Below are 17,958 nucleotides of genomic sequence, written 5' to 3' on the forward strand. Positions count from 1 at the left end.
AAACGATATATGATAAATCATACATAAAACATGCAGAATTAGTGGTAAATATTTCTTATGTTTCAATCATTCCACCTATTTATGTTTAGATATATTCTTTAGAGCTATACAGAACGAATGTGTATTTGTATCTTACACAACCTAATATCTCAGCATGCCAAAATTATCTGTATGAAAGCTGAAAATGTTCTCATACACACGTTTTAAACAGATTTCTTTTGCAAACACATATAAAAAGACACAAAACTACTTGAATGGTTACACAGATGAGAACCAGCAGTTACACGTAATTATAGTAAGTGGCACAACTAATGGTTAACATTGTAAAATACAGGTTTTATAATCAAAATAATTTATGGTTGAAACTGTTAGCAATAAGTAGTTTCCACTGTCATTTTCTCATCCCACTCAAAATGATTCCATATGAGGTTTGGGGCTTTGTGTTTAAACTCAATTGTAGATATTTAGGGAGTTTTCTAAAGCTCCTAAAATTTGACAAATATCTTTGCCTTCTCCCACTATGCTCTCTCTTCTCTCCCCTGTTGAAACCATTATTTTGAAAGAGTGGACAAATGTAAAAAGTAAACAACTGTTCCACTTCAAACCTTAGCAGTAGTTGTAGTTTAGCCACAGCAACAGGTTAAATCAAAACCTTTAAAACACTTTTAGAGAAGAGCTTGTTCTTTGTGTATTGTATCTCAAATGGAAACCATCATTCCAACAAGCCTTACAAATTAGATGCACAAAGAGCAAGTAAAAAAAGCTGTTGATAAAGGAACACAAGAGAAACCACACACACAAAAAAGAGAGGAGTGAAGTCAAGCCACATCCTGTTTTTATTCCTGAGATTTTAAGGGATGTCTTAAAATCCCTGCTTCTATCCCAGCTGAAACCAATATTAAGTTTGCTGCTGACCTCAACGGGGTCAGAGTTTTATTCACAACCTTAGAATAAAAGCAAGACAACACTGCAAGAGCTCCTGCAGTTTTATGATTTTTAGCTTAACAGTGACATTTGCAACAGCTCACTGTCAACTTGCAGAAAACCAACACAAACAAAAAATACCCACTCAAACAACAGAAACCCAAAACTCCCATGGCCAAAGTATGCCATGTTGCAGGACAGTGACCTTAAAATAATGAAGCTGAACAATACTACGGGGCTTTACAAGGGAGGTCATTACAGGTGGTCCGAAAAGCCCAGTTTGAATCAGAGTATTAGGTGCTTATTTCATACTCACCACAGTTCACAGTTTCTATCGATTCAAAAATCACAAGTAAAACACAACCACCTCCTGAAGCAGACACTCTTTTAATTGTCTGATTTTTTGCCTAGTATTTTTATAAATAGTAAAGGGTTTCAATGCATTAGTAACAATAACCAACTGATCTCTTCAAAGATGAGGGTATGGTGATGTAGTAACTCCCAAAGGACTCTCTCTTATAGCTGAAGTTCAGCCCTTATTTCAGTTCCACTATGAGTAGTGTACAGTCTTTTTCTTGGATGTTTATTTAGCAAATATTACTTCTACCGTTCAAGTAACAGCTCAAAAGAGCAGAAATTAGGCTTAATGGTTGCAAGCGCACATGCCTTTTAGAATGCATAGTAAGGGGAAAAGGGTTTCTGAAGAGGAAAAAGGAAAAAACACTGAGGCAGAAGAATGACACAGATAAAAGGATTAGTGACTCCAGAGGATAGTTGCTTCAGGACAGAACCTATGTCTCAAAATAAAGGTTTGCTTCCTTGAAGACCAACATTTTTGTCTTTCACTAGTGAAAGTCAGCTTCAGAAATCAAACTTCCAATATTTAAGCTTCACAAATGCTTGCAAAGAAATATAAGACAACACGCTCAAACATTACAGTTGAAACCGATCAAACATCCTATTTATCCATTGAATCTCCCACTCCACCATTTTTCAGCAAATTACTGTATTATATAAAAATCAGACATTAATTAAGACACAATACAAGATTAGATATAGATTACATAATAAGCAAGAACCTATACGTGCATATAGTAGAAAGACAAGGTTATTAATGAAGAAGGAACTTTTTCCATTATTTGCTTCATAATAATTTGTCTTTAGGAAGCTGAGATTATTAACAAGCAGCAGTTTTAAAACTGCAGTACTGAAAACAGTGCCTGCCTTGCATCACATGGTATGACATCAATTGTCATTTTTAAAAGTTTGCATTTCCATAAATCTGTACTTGAACCTTTGCAGTATATACTTATACATGCATTCGCATTTAGGTAGCTAATTTAAGTCTCAATTTTAAACCCTTCGCATATATAACTCCATTGATGAATCACATCAATTATAAATGCATGCAGAAAAATGCTACAGAGAGAACAATAAACAATTTGTAGTGCACTGGTTTCAGGTACCTTCCCCCAAATTGCTGAATAAATTGTACAATTTATAGGACTATCAATACGGGGTTTACCTGGATAGATGGCTTGTTTAAGTGACCCAGATTTGAAGTTGTTTGTCTTGGTTCATGTCCCAAGACCATCATATTAGCATTGATCAATCTGAAGGCATCAATAACAACCTGTAAAAACAAGATGTCAAGTCAATTCTTTTTAGAAAATGCAACTAATAGTGCCAAGCAACAGTGGACAAGGCACAATCAACTCTCATCTGTTTTTGGCCTTTATCCAGAAAATCATTTAATTATAATAGTAATAAAAAAGAGCCTCCTGCTGGCGATGCTATCAGCACACTACACTACCTTGTATTGTAAGGTGACACCAATTATTACCTTTTCCATGGTGCTGTGAGTTTTATATATATGATACCATCATATAACATTGAATTTTTATGTACACTTACTCTAAGCTTCAAAGGTATGCATATGTTTGTCGCCTAAATCTTATCCAATCAAAATGAATGACAGAGAGAGACTAAAACTGAAAGTGAGCACAAGCTAAGGGACTGAGTCTAAAGCCCAGTCCTGTCACATCAATTATACTACCACAATACTTGAAATGACAACAAAATTATAGCCAGCAAGGAACTTGCCCCATGTATTCCCTTCTAGTCAGATGCTTTTTGCTTCTTGTGACTACGAAAAGGTCTATAAACTGTCTGATGGATTAAAAAGTCCTTGTCAGTGTCATGCTCAGGAGTAAAAAATAGAGTAAAAGAAAACCAAGGTCATTTATGATTTAAAGGTACACAGTAGGTAGCATTCAGTGCTATTTCATTGAAAACAAAGTAAACCCATCAGTGATTTTTATTCTGCCCTATGCTGAATTTGCCTATGAAAATCTTTGGAAATCGGATTTCATGGCCCCATGCGATAAAACCCACAGCCCTATCCAACACCTATGTGAGATGAAACAGAACAGAGAACGTGCCAACAATCCACACAAACCCATTCTTACCGGGTACTCACTGCTACCGATTCGTATTTGCAAGATCAGATTTCTGATTTAGACCCCAGTCTTTTAACTGGACCAGCGCATGTATAGTCTCGTACATTCACACAAATAGTCCCAGGCACCCTTTGGAGGCATCTTGTCTGCATGTGTTTGAAGAGTTATTCTAGTTTATTAAACTAAATAGTTTAAATCTCCTTTTAACAGCTTTTCTACAAAAATTTTTAATCTCTTCCTCCTCATACTATTGGTTGGACAACAACACATGCATTTATATGGCTGGTTTGACATTTTGAGGAATTGGACCTGAACCAAAATCTTGAATGCTGAGCAAACAAGAAATCAACCACTGTCACTGAAAGTCTGCAGAGAAAGCAACATCGAGTCTCCCACCTTGTTCTAGCATTTTCCTCTCCATTTACACAAATATTAATAACTAAGTATCTATGCAATTTATTAGGAACACTGTATAAATACTTAGTTCATGTGGAAATAAAATTAAATGGCAAGTATTTTTTAAAAAGAAATATCAAAGTATAAACTGAAAAAACTCATATCACCTGTTGTATTTACTTTTGAGACCCAACTATTTAAGTTGTGTTGAGTGACTCAGTGCCACTCAGGGCTATTTTGCCTGGACTCTCAGCTGACTGGCGAGACCCATCTGCATACGTCATGCCTTAAAACTGCATGTGGATAACGTAAAAAGAAAAAAAAAAAAATCTTCTTTATCAAAAATGTTAGGTTGCAACCCAACTAAAGTGAGTTAACAGTGACAATTTTTTCTGAACAATAATAAAAACAAACCACAACTGAGATTTAATATGCAACAGAAGCATGCCATCTGATACTAATGCTACCAAAAAAAAGAATTACATTTAAAAAAACTTAATTCTCAAAAACATCTGAAACAGCTTATATGTGTCTGTACATTCTTTGTAGCAACACACAAACCAATTGTATTTTCCCCTTTCTATCACTATCAGGTTTTTCTCCATCTCAAAACACTTGTGACAAGCTTTTGTATGCATCTCTGTGCTCTGTTTTAACCAGATGCTCTAATTTATGAACACCTGGAAATGCCCAACAATAACAAACAGGCAGTATAAATTAAAAAGTCAAGCAAAGTAAAAAACTCCACACCACAATTTCTTCAGAGACTAGCTACATAAGGGGGAAAAAAATCCGAGCAAATGAGAATGTACCTTGAGAAGCAAGAACCATGAACTTGGCAGTACACTGTAATCACTGCTTTATAACTTAGTAATGGCCATGCTTCTAGATTTAACCAAGATTGTCGCTAGACAATGTTGAACTTATCCACGAATGAAAGGCATTGTCCAGCACGGATTTGTTTTGAGTCATGCAAAATAAAAAGAAAACACAAAATAAGAAACTGATTTAACTTCCTTTTGATAATAAATTCAACATTTCAGTTGGTGTTCTCAAGGTTATGTTTGGATAAATTTCACATTAAAATATGAGAACTAGCTGCTAAAATATTTCAGAGTGATACTGAATAGTACTCTAGCATCTCCATTACGACCAGAAGTAATCTTCATTATGTTTCAGGTACTACCCGTATGGGAAAGGACTGCCTGCTCTGTCTTCCTGAAGGAATGAAATGCAAGTATTTCCTAAGCAGAACAAATATCAATCTAACCAAAAGTGCTATGAAATATTAAAATCACAAATATTAAGCTTTAAAAAGGGATAAAATAGCAATTTCTACAATCTCAGAAGGTTACAAAAAGTATGCGTGCGAATGATGTTCCTTGTCTCAGTTGCACTGTGACGACAAATGGTAACTAAATACTTTAACTACACTAAGATTAAAGGAATTTGCTGCTATCACTATAGCAACCGGCTTAAAGAAACTAACATGCTCAACAACCTGGAGGCTAAATTTAGACCTAACACGCAATACAAACATAAATACAACAATAAATCCTGCATATTCATTTCAGCAAAATGTAATTGCGTTTTACACAGTGAGCACTAATCAGTCCCTCCTTTAGAGGATTATATCAAAATAAATTGACTCATTAATGTCCAGTGCACTAATGAGCAATGGGTGAAGTAGGTGTTAATTATGCCACAGTAAGATCCAAGAAAAAAGCCCCGGTGAGCACTTGGAGGTACATACAAGCTGAAGTCTGCTCTCTGCGTTTGTGTGTTTTGAAGTACAGTGTGATGCAATCAGATGACAGCAACATGGTCACCACACATCCTACGATGGAAACTTTAGACACAGTATTTTGAACAAAGAACCTCTAAGGATTAATTAAAAGCAGCACAACCCCCCACTCAGTTGCTTAGATTTTCGTTGTAAGATATTGGTATTTCTCATCCAAAAATGTTCAATTTCCAAAGGCAGTGTATGCCGGTTCAGTAAAAACTACAGTTTCCAAGCTTCATGCTAAATTACCTTTCTGTAAGGACATTAAAAAGTTAAACAAAAGTCTACGCCGCTGGAATATTGTCCAGAAATAAGGCGGCAGATTTTTTTCTAAGTGCACTTCCACAGTGCAACTCTTCCACCACTCTGACCATTTAATTTTTCCTAGTACCAGTGTCTCCAGACTTTTTAGAGGTCATTTCAACAGCAGACAGCTTATAACAAAACCATTAGCAGTTTGGCTAGCTTAAGGAAACCTCTTACTTTCCTTTTTTGTTTATTATCACTGCATGAATCTGCAGCATATGAGAGTTTATAATTTCTCAGGCTTGTTAAATTCATGTTAAAGGTCTGTTTTCTTGTTGAATAAATTTTGTTCATATAATGCTGCCTATTTCATATACTGAGTCTTTAATAGCACCTTTGGTCTATGCGCAACTCACAGATCAAAACAGAGGACTAAAATAGGGGTTGATGATGCTATTTACATGTGTGATTCCTGCTGTCTTCTTGTTAGTAGCTTTAATATAATAGAAGACCTTGTCTGTTTTGTAATTAACACATCTTTACTGGAGAGATATTTGGAAGTGATTGCTGTGAATATACTGGTTAGTAAAATAAACACAATCACACACCACTTTCTGTTATCAGACAAATTTGTGAATTGTACACATTATACTCCAGATCAACAAACTGTGATATAACAGCCAAGTAGAAGACACATTTATATAACCCTTTATTTTTCTGAAAATATGTATTCAATCTGACCTTGCAAATATAATTAGCTTGTGGGATGTGTGGATTTCAGTACCATGGATGCTTTACTAATTGCAGCTCTTGGAAATAGATACTAAATATTTGGAAGCTGCCAATACAAAATAAAAACTGCATCTTTTTGTACATCTGTCTTAGCTTCAAAAAGCATAATAATCTCAAAAACAATAACTATAAGGCATTTTTAAGCATTTCCCTGGGGTCGACAACCCACAGTAGAGCCCACACAATGTATTTTTAGAAACAAATTTTACTATTATCTTCAGTGTACTTAATAAATTTCAGGATAGCTATAATTAATAGTTATTCACAATCTGTGACAAGCACTGGACTCCTCAGCTGCTAACTAGATAAAAATCTGGTCTTTTATAGCCTGTATGTAGTTATTAAAAATAACGTCTTGCTTAAAATTTAGGATGCTTAGTAGCCAGACACATTTTAGCTTCCTCTGAGTGTGTGAATGCCATATACAATATTATCACCTTTTCTAAAACAGTCTTCATAACTTTGTGGGGTTTTTTGGTTTTTGTTTTTTACAAAAAAAAACCCTAAGATAATTTCAGGAATACTTAACATAGTTCATTCTATGAAATCCCTCCAATATCGAATCTACAAACAATATTGAAATAAACAGTCTTGTTTTGCAAGACCAAATACATTCTAATGGTAAACTCCACTTAAAAATGTCAGCCTATTTTAAATTTAAAAAAAAAAATCTAACATCAGTATTTTTTCCAGTGAAGAATCTATGACATATGGTGACTATCTTTAAAAATGTATTGTGTCCTTGGAATTCAAATAGCTATGTATTGTTTATGCCATATGTTTATGAACAAACATACCAGTGCTTAAAGACAACTCTGCAAAGGATATAATGTGGTTGTGCCAGGTGTGGAAAAAGCAGTAATGTCCCATCTAAAATCTCTTTTATCACCTGCAACTGACCTGTTATCAACTGCTTAGTTTGTTTCTAGATTCTTTAAAAATGAAGTGGAACATGTGACCTGCGAAGTGCAGCTCGGGTTTATGACCATTTCGTTATTTATGCTGCCATGCACTGTTAGACAACTACAAGTGAAGAACATCTCCTGTCCCCTGTAAGCCCACAACATAAAAAATTCAAAGAAATTTTACTTTTTATGCCATTTCCAATGAAAAGCACTAAGAACTGAAACTGACTCATGCCAAATGCATATCACTGAATTGCTGTGATTGTGAGTTTGAAGTTTGCAACGTGGAAATTATTTATAAAATGTCAATTTTAGCTCTGGAAAATATATTCCTAGGAGTATGTGCATTTTCCTTCTCTATCCTTAGAGAATTGCTTACTTGTGGTCAAATCCACAGTACAACTTGAATATCCATACTGGGAGGGGAGAGAACTACAGTATAATACATTTATCTTGACAAGTGAGGGCATGCATTCATAACTCCCAAGTAGCAAAGCCACAAGTTTTAAAGCTATATGCCTTAATGATGATAAATGGACTATTCTACATCCACCACAGCAAAAGGAAATTAAACATTTAATACTTTTCAACAAAAAAATCTTCTTGGAACTTTTTTTGTTTTAAGGGCATGAACTGAAGTAACCTATGTAAATGGTTTAGGAGGTAAACACATTTCACTTAATTAAATCACAGCAAGCCTAAAGGATGTCACAAAATAAATTTTAGAGCACTAGTGTTGAAATTAACAGTTTTGGCATCCCATTAAAAAAATAGGAATATGTAAAATGTTACGCTGGACATGTGCGACTACTATTAAAAAAAATGCTGTTTTTCAAACAAAACAGTAACAAACCAGTGGTATATTGGCAGTAATAAAACAGTTCAGTACTTTGTAGTTTACGTCTGGGTTTAGAAAAACACATACTGAACTGAAAACACCAAGTGGCCTACACTGCAGTGCAGATGCAATTCATCTCCTACAAATGTGATTCTTCAGGAAAAAGAACATCAATCTTTACCAAATCAACAGTAATCAAACCCAGCACAAACATACCTACTTCCTTATTCTCCGGATTAGGTTCCTATCAAAACTCGGTTCTTGCCTGGATCAAATTAGGATGTTTCTGTCTCTGGTATGCAGGTTACTGCACCAAATGTCAGTCAACGTTAAGTCAATGTTAAGAAATGCCACAGTACTGTAAGAAAATCTAAATGTACGAGACATTGTACAAAATGTACAGAAGTGTACCCTTGAAATTTCAACCAAAATTATACGCTGTAAAGTTATCTTCTCCATTTTAGAATTTTTCCCTTTACAATAGTGTTAGCAAGTCCAGTTGTAATAATGAAAGTTGTTCCAGGTATAAAAGATTCTAACATAAAATCGTAAGTATCACTTGTTTTAAAATATATTTTATTGTAAAATATTATCTGAGTAATAATTCACAATAAACAGACATGTCTCCAAAGCAGTAGTGACAATATAGTCAATTTAATGTTTTGTTTATTGGTTTTCAATTAATACTTTCAAGTCGTACCCTAACAAGTATTGAATTCACTTGTGTTTAGGGAAGATATATTAAGGTAAAGGTTATTCAGATAAATCATGAAGTGGGGAGAGGGAGTTGAGTATATAAAGAAAATCTTGTTAAGGGGCTCAAATCTACTTATAGTTCTCACAAACTTAATTCTTAATGGACTATTTTAAACTTCAGTTTCAGGCATTACACCAGTCTCTCCACACATCTCATTTTAAGGAATGTTTTACTTCTGCCTTCTTAAAAAACAGTCACCATCTCCTCCAATCCTGTGGCTAATTCAAACAAACAAGGTAAAAGGACAGGTTCAAAGGAAAAATAATTGCGCTCTGATAAACGAGTGGAGGTCTGAAAATACGCAATCTTTCAGAAAACTAATGTAAGATTTATGTTCAGCTGAAGAAAATCCTTGAGGCTACATGGTAATTCCAACATTCAGAAGATTAATTGTTAAATCTCTGTCTGCTTTCCGTTTCACTCTTTTAGACTATCAAGTAACTACCAAGTTATGAAACCATTCATGTACGTATTTTGTCTTGATAAGTTGGGAGGATTTGCACTACGAAAACTGTCCCAGAAAAGGAGTTCAGCTGCTGTTCTCCACATGTGTCACCAAGCTGAGATAATGTAGCGTATAAAAAATTTAATCTAAACTGGAACGTAGAAGTAGCAGAAGAGATCAAAACTATTTGCTAATAGTTATTCTTACGGTCAGCACTCAACGAAATAACCATCTATTACTGTAGAGAGTTGCAAACTGAAATCAGGCATTAACAAAACCATATTGCTCGTATACATAACTAATTACACACAGGTCATCACCTAGATTTAGAAGTACCAATGGGCAAAAAAAGAGCCATGTTTTATGGAAGAGGTTGCCAGAACAGGTCATCCAGCAAATTAAAGACATAGCTCTTTTCAACCATATGATCTATTGGGTTTGTGGTGGAATTTTATCATATGCCTACATATATTTTCTCCATTTTGAAAAAACCACAAAATCTCATAAGCACAATAAGAATTAAAAACATGCTGGAATACTACAACATTTCAAAGTATTGTACTTGAGCCACCACACTCTTGCAATAGTCATAGAATGCTTTATTGTTCTCATTAGAAATCTGAATATTTAAAGATATTGCTTTACCTTGTTAGCTCAAAATAAGGTGGCCTTGGCTTTGGACAGACACAACTTTGCTATGGACTTCCAGCAGCAACTCAGCTAAGGTGTCTCCTCCTTAGCTCTTCATTTGTATAAGGAGGATAAAACCAGCATCTTTGTCTCATTCTCCAGATAATAGCTATTTTAGTACAAACACTTTTTTTTCTTAAAACATACAGTTTAACTGTCCCTCTTTGGGACTTCTAGAAATATGATAAGAATATTTTTTTTCACACTTAAAAATGAGTAAAAGAACAAATGATGAAGTTCATCACATTTGTTACTCCTTTTAGAACAAAATTCTAAAGATCTCCTAAACTGAACAGAAGAAAGCAATTTACAACTTGCACTGAAAAGAAACTGCTTGAACAAAATGGTTTTAGACTACAGCCACATTCTGGCTACTCTTTGAAGCATCCAACCTTCCAATTCCAGAAGAGGCTGGTTACTCAGACCACAGGACAGGGTTCTTCAATGATGTATGTGGCAGGAGACACCACTAATAAATTGAAATGGGAAGCTGGTGACCGTACACAAGGAGGGGGAAAAAAAAACCCCCACACACCAAAAAACCAACCCACAAACTGCAAAAATAATAAAGAATTGGAACAGGTATTCCCATGAGGCTGTTGCAAATCCAGACTCAAGTAGACAACACCCTACACGAGCTGGTCTGAACTCAACGTTGACACCGTGCTCTGTACAAAGTTGGACTAGATGATCTCCCGAGATCATTTACAGCTGGAATTATTTTTATTTACCTAGCTACCCAAACGTACATTTTTTCCCCCCCTCTTTGTGTCCTTTGAGATTAGATAAGGATAAAATACCATAGCAAAAGCCTCTTCTATGAAAGTGGCAGGATATGGTTTAAGCACAAGATTAAGATGCATAGTATATTTGTTTTTATCTGTCAGGGGGTGATTAACATGCAAAGTAGAATTGCAAAGTTATTGCAAATACAAGTCTTTTCCTCAGCAAACAAATGAAAAAAAGATTTTTGCCATAAACCAACAGATTTTCCGATAAATATGTCTGACAGTGCCTTCCTAGGAAAAACTACAGTATAATGGACATGAAATTTTGCTATATGAATGAGACATTTTGCTACATATCCTGCTAAACACCACAAGCACCAACAAACTTCTCAGGCGTACAATATGGACTTCTGACGATTTTGGATATTTTACCGATCCTTATGCCAGCAATTATTAATTAAGGGAAACCAATGAACTGCCTCAGAAAAACGAACCAGTTTAAATGGTGACTTTTTAATACCAAGGATTTAAAGTTGAAAACAGTTCAAAAAAAGAACACACCACTTTTTTCTTTATTTCACATATAAGTGCAACACAGTAAGTTAATGCTTGTGGAGTTAAAGATACTATGTTACAGTGGGTTTAGTGTAGTTATATTTTCCTTAAGAGGTGAGGAACAGCTGCTAAGTTAAGGTCCAAAAAAAAAAAAAATTATTTTTAACATTTGGCAAAGGTATATAGCTCTCTGTACAGACATTTCAAAATGTATCTTGGAAATAAATACAAAATGTCAATATTTAGCTTTATTCCAGATCTTTAATGAAATTACTGCTTCTATGGAATATTCTAAATATATATTACAACTTTCTTTGCACAGACGGGAAAACTGGAGGGGGTAAAAGAAATGTGTGCTAGTAAGTACAAGACGAAGCAACAGCTGGCCAGACTGCCCCACTGGCCATATTTCCGCACTTTTACTTTGACTTCATTCATAGAAATAAATTTTTTAAAAAAGCCAAACCAAAGCTTTTTCTCTCTGGGTTCAGATAACACTGACCTTCAGTTAAAATTCACTAATCTGTTGTGAGTTTATTTTACAGACAGCTAGAACGTTATTAGCCTTAAAATGGCAATATATGGGTACACAATCATGAAAAAACGTACTGTGTGTGCAAGAATATGTATGTAAAGTAATAAGAATATGTGTCCTTCACGTGTCCAACTACATTTATATAATAACATCCCAATCCTACAATGGTCATCAAAGCAGCTGGCATTTAATCCACAGATCTATATGATGGTTTTATTTTCACATAAAGATTTATATGCCTTTTTATTTTTGCTCATTGGTTTAAGATGATATAAAATGACCTTTTTTTTTCTTTTTTAAGAATACATATAATTCTCATCAGTTTATCTTTAAATTGCAATCATACATCCCTGACATACTCAGCGTTTGGAACATATGCATCCAAACGAGGACAGCTAACAAAGAAGTTAACAAGTTTTTGGTTTCTTCCAGTGACAGGGCAAACTGCCTTTTAATGCTTTAGCTAGTCAAGGTGAACTTGAGGCTCCTCATCAGAATTCATTTCAACTTCCTGACACATGAAAATAACCTCTGCCCTGGTTACTCTTCACTAGCACAACCATGACTGCTTCACTGGCTATAAGCCATAGCAATTTATATGGGCATGGACCTGCCCTGAGGCAGGTTTAAAATGAGCTAATGTGTTATTTTGGACTTTGTTTTTAAATACATCTAATCTCAGTCAAAACACACCATATTAAAATCTTCTATGCCACATGTTCACTGTATTTTTTTGCCAGACAGTTATGCTAGTGAAAGGTATAATGAGTAATGATCTTGGACTCACATAGCTACATACACGAGCAAATTCCACCAGTATAGTGGCTACTACACCAGCAGAATTACCTCTGCAAGCAGTTGTTCTTTTGCTGGTGCTGAGAAAAAGCAGCTATTTCCCTGAAATAGGCTTAGCTCGAGTTGTCTAACATAGGAAGAGCCACAAGACGCCATACTAAGGCAGCCATGCACATACAGCAGCCAAATCTGTCCTGAGAAGCCCCCTTGAGCTCTAATATATCTGTTCTTCTCTCAGTTCATCTAAAAGTCAAAATACATTTTGATATAAGTGATCTTGCCAACCAGGATCATAAAAATCATACACATTCCATAGCGCAATCTCACCCCCAAAAATCAAGAAATTAATTAGTGGTATTCATAATTTGGGGGATTCTTTCTATTTCTAAGCTTTTAAGGATGCACTTGCCAGAAACATAACAGATGTAAACTTTTTTTATAATGTGAAACCTGAAAATGTAATTTAATCTGATTGTAGCAGCTAGACACATATGAAAAACAAACATTACAAGACTTCCAGTGATCTCAAGTACTGGCAGCAATGCCATAAGAAGAGCTGTAATTGAGAAATGTTCAGATGGACAAAAATTCCAGAAATGTTTAGATGGACAAAAATCTATTGACATCCAAAATAAATATACCAAAGATTATTTTCTTGAAGAGAACAAAGACCCTCAAACATGACATCTGTGTCAAACACCAGTGGCAATTTTTTTTTTTTTTTAAAGCACTTAGTGAGCAAATGTGATATAACAGTAGTGTGACTTACTGGGAGGCTTTTCTCCTTAATGGGTTTAATAGCTAGTGAGGTCTAAATTAATTACTAATATAGTCCCCAAAATTATATTTTGACAAAATAAGAAGAATTCTATTTCAATATTTCTGTTGAAGTGGGAAAATAAGAAAAAGCAAAAGAAAAAAGTTATGAAAAAAATAAATCAAGAGTAATTAAATATTCCACTGCATTATATTTTCCACAAACACTACCTAAATTTTCTTCTACTCTTTATGCAACTTAAAAGGGAGCAAAGTTGATTCAGATGTCTAATAGCTGCCAAACAACCAGAAATTATTAATTTTTCAATTGCCTGTTACATAAACAAATTTGCTATAAAAATCAGAATTTTAAAAACGCTAAAAACCAAACCAACTGAAACCACAACTGTAACTTCAGAATATTCTATTATAAAATTAAGGCAACCCTTAGTGGAATTCTTCGGTGGCTTTAATACGATCTGTCTCACAGGAAATATGATACTACAGCTTTAGGGAAGATGAACACTTTAAAAATATTTATAAATTTACATTAATATCATCCATATATACCATGACGCGTTTCAATAATTATTCTACAATACAATGGGAGTGCATGCTCAAACAAAACACCTCAGCAGTATTTTAAAGCAGTAAACCACCTAGCCAATTTCTGTATGTTCTGTAGTTTTTCTAATCCACTCTCCCTGTGGTTGAGCAAAATCGAATTGCCTCTCACATTTGCAGACAGCTCTGTGAAGGTGATAATAGAGCTGCTCCCTGCTGTCATGAGGCAGGAAATAGGAAAATGGCATATGGGGCTAGAAAGAAATAAAAAGAGAACTAAACAAGAACAAAAGAGATTTCAACAAAGGACAACTATAACCCAATATGCTTTGCAAGTTAATCTCTTTTCATAATCATTTAACGTATGTAATCGTTTATGTGCACACTTCTCAAAAACTCAAATTCTTGATACCAGGTCATCTGTAAAGTTTTGTTGCCCAAAACATTTGGAATAGAAATTATACTAAAAGCTGTCATATGCAACGCCTATAAATCAATGCCTTCTTAGTTAGTACCCAGGTTAAGAGGCTGAACCTATTCTGATCTGTTAGTAATTGATCTTAGATTTTGTGGCTAAAATATAATATCTGAAACAATGTATACTTGGATTATTAGTTGTAAACAGGTTGAGTGGCACGTGAATAGCAAAATAGTAAGGGAGGATTATGATTGGTTATGCATACTGACGATATCAAAGACTTCCAGCCTGTTTAACGACTACTGATGCAAGGTGCAGAATAAACTAAAAGTGATCTTTCTATTTACAGTGATAATGTTTAAAAAAATTTTAAGGCAGAATGAGCCTCCAAAAAAATCAAGAACTTACACATATTTACAGTGCTTCTATATTATATCTTACCGAAGTACTTTAAGGAAAAAAAAAAAAAGAAAAAAAAAAAGGTGAGCCTACTATACCTTTCCTTTTACACTCTGAATGGGATCCACCACCACAGCAACAGCTCTTTCTGATAAGGCTTCAAAGCTCTGCTGAGTATTGATATCTACACCAGACAACCAACAGCCAAAGCCAGGGTGACTGTGATACCAACCAACTACCATCTCAGGTCTGAAACAAAGAGGACATTGAGATTCTTAAAAATAAACACACATAACACAGGAAGAAATAGTAACGTATCAGGGCATAAATTAGGATGAGCTGTGAAAAAAACACCATTAGAAATATTTAAATTGCTCACCATAGTATGGTGAAAACATGGACATGAATAAATGCGACAAAAGAGGGCTATCATTAAGGGATGCACATTAGCAGTGGTAGATCACGCTTTCAGTTTTTCACCCTGTTACCACACCTTCTCTGAACCAGTTTTTACCCTTTCAGCACTTGAGTAAATATCTACTCTTTAACTCCTTGGCGTCGAGGGTTGAATTTTCACGGCAGAAAGTCCATTTCAGACATGGACAACGGGAACCAACGGTGGGAAAGGATTAAATATCAATTAAACCAGCAGTAGAACTAGGAACTCAGTCAAAAAGCAATTTGCACTGTTCTGTTCAGCTGCTGAGCCTTTTGCTAACATTAATTTTGAAGTTTTTCCCACACTAAAAGAATTTGAGCAAGCAGACGACAACTGTTGAGAGGTAGGAGTGAAAGAAAAATTTGTTTAAATACTAGGATCTTTTACAAAACTATTTTCCCTTTCTTTTCATCAAAATGGCTCACGGTAAGCTACAACTTTGTAAATTTTTTTATCTTAATTAAAATAAATATATATTAAAAAAAAATCAATCTTTTAATCAGGTACTGTCTAGTAACTGCCTATACTAAAATGAGCAGCATTCTTATCTTTCTGTGCAACACTGAAAGCTGTAGGTTTAACATGAGTGACAAGCTCCTGACAGTTGAAATGCATGAGGTGGACTGAACTACATGCTATGCTACTCACCTGATTTCTGGGACAATGTTTGCTTTTTAAACAGTATTAATAGCCCTAGATCACTAGCTTTGCAGAAAGCCAGCTGTTTCTTCTAAACAACGTGCAGGGAGCACTTGTTCCTGTGAGCCCTCTTTACAGTGACGTACCTTCCCGTCTGTTTCAGCATATCCAACATTTTTGCTTGAAATACAGGATCAACTGCCTCCACACTGACACCCTGATGTAGAAGACAGACAAAAATCATAGTAGTTGTACATAATGCAATATTATCTTTTAACTGGTTACTTTCCACAAACAAAAATTTAAACGCTACTCATAAGCCTCTGTTTAAAAGGGCAACTTGACTACTTTCGAACTACTTGATTGAATACTCTAACATGTAAAATACAATTTTTATAAATGTATTTTCAATGTGATTTTTAAAATGCTGAAAGAAGACTTTTAATTGCTATTTAAGTCATCTTTACTATGAGTAAACCTGATTAAATGGCCATAGGAATTTATCATTTTCTCCTCTTTTTGTTCTGCCAACTCTGGCCTGTTGTTTCTCAGAAGTGCACTTCCATGGGTTTTATTTAAGATAAACATCACGTGCTGGCTTTTTGCAGATTCTACTTAAACTGTGCACATGCAGAGAATAAACTCAGGACAAAAGAACTGGAAAAATTCACTGATGTGTAGCTCTGAGTTAAAGGGATCTGTGCTTCTTTTAAGAACAATATTTCATTCAAGCCAACACAATAAAAGTACCACCAATTCCAACTATACCCATTGGTTCATAATCTCTTTAAAATACCTCTTCATAACATGAATATTCTTACTCAAAATTAAAACACATCTTTTTTTCACATCACAAAAATATTATTTAAGAGACACGCCATTGTAAGATGTGTCAAAGAGAGCAAGCTTGAATTCTGTCTATAGCACCATCAAAGCTAAGGGCATAATATACTTCTAATCAAACCTTTTACATTTTGAATTTTTTCCCTGGCTCACAGTATATGCATTCTTAAATTTATCAATTTATAGATCTTATAAGTGATGTTATACCAATATATTTATACATACGTAAAGATGTAACATCTCCATATATTGATACACACACTTATGTACTAGTCTTTGCTAGGGAAAAATAAAAATCTGCTTTACCTAATTTTTTTTTACTGAAACCCTAAAATCCATGTTCAAGTTATACCTAGTAGGTTACACCTTAAGATTGCATAAATGAGGTAAAGCAGGAAAAGCTTTTAAAATATTTACCATATGGAAAAGAAACAAACAAACAAAATTATCAAGGTCTGGCTGCAAAGAACTCACCGTTCCCGACTGTGGCATTGCAAAAACATCAATCACCCTCACAGTGTAATCATCAACAAATTCCCCGAGCATCAAACCCATAACTTCCATAGGGACACCAGCACGACCATGCTTCAACATCTGGAATTAAGACCAAATGACACCGTATGTTTAACAGGAGGTTTGAATTTGACTTGGGATAGTTCTTTCAGGCTTTGTTGATCTATAGATAATTTGCAACTTTTAGCACTTTTGGAAACTGTAAGGAACTATAAAATAGTAAAAACGAAGCCAACCAAAGAGAAGGAATTAAAATAAGTTTATTCCTCTGACTATTCCAAATGGCATTAATTTATTTTAAAATTTAGTCTGACCAGCATTTAAGGAGTGTAAGTCCATAAATTCTGGATAGGTGCCAGGTGCTCAATCTCCAGCACTATACACAGAGGCAGCACACACAGAACACTTACTTTCAGCAGTGCAAGGGAAGAGATATAAACCTGTTCCGCTGTATCGACCGCCGGAGCATCTGTTGGTGGCCCCTATGAAAAGAACAAATAATTTTCTCCACCGTTGTTATTCTGCAGTTTCTAAAC

General features: G+C 34.9%; 1 protein-coding gene across 1 annotated transcript in view; it reads right to left on the minus strand.

Annotated features, from left to right (window-relative positions):
- PSMD14 (proteasome 26S subunit, non-ATPase 14) overlaps positions 1-17,958 on the minus strand; it is a 47,880-nt gene that overhangs the window by 7,406 nt on the left and 22,516 nt on the right. Inside the window, exons 4-8 of the mRNA XM_065637812.1 lie at positions 17,833-17,904; positions 17,384-17,503; positions 16,213-16,283; positions 15,087-15,237; positions 2,450-2,557 (exon numbers count right to left, since the gene is read on the minus strand). Of these exons, the coding sequence (XP_065493884.1) occupies positions 2,450-2,557; positions 15,087-15,237; positions 16,213-16,283; positions 17,384-17,503; positions 17,833-17,904 (522 nt within the window). The remainder of the gene's footprint in view (positions 1-2,449; positions 2,558-15,086; positions 15,238-16,212; positions 16,284-17,383; positions 17,504-17,832; positions 17,905-17,958) is intronic.

This window comes from Caloenas nicobarica, chromosome 6, assembly GCF_036013445.1.
Source record: "Caloenas nicobarica isolate bCalNic1 chromosome 6, bCalNic1.hap1, whole genome shotgun sequence".
Lineage (NCBI taxonomy): Eukaryota > Metazoa > Chordata > Aves > Columbiformes > Columbidae > Caloenas > Caloenas nicobarica.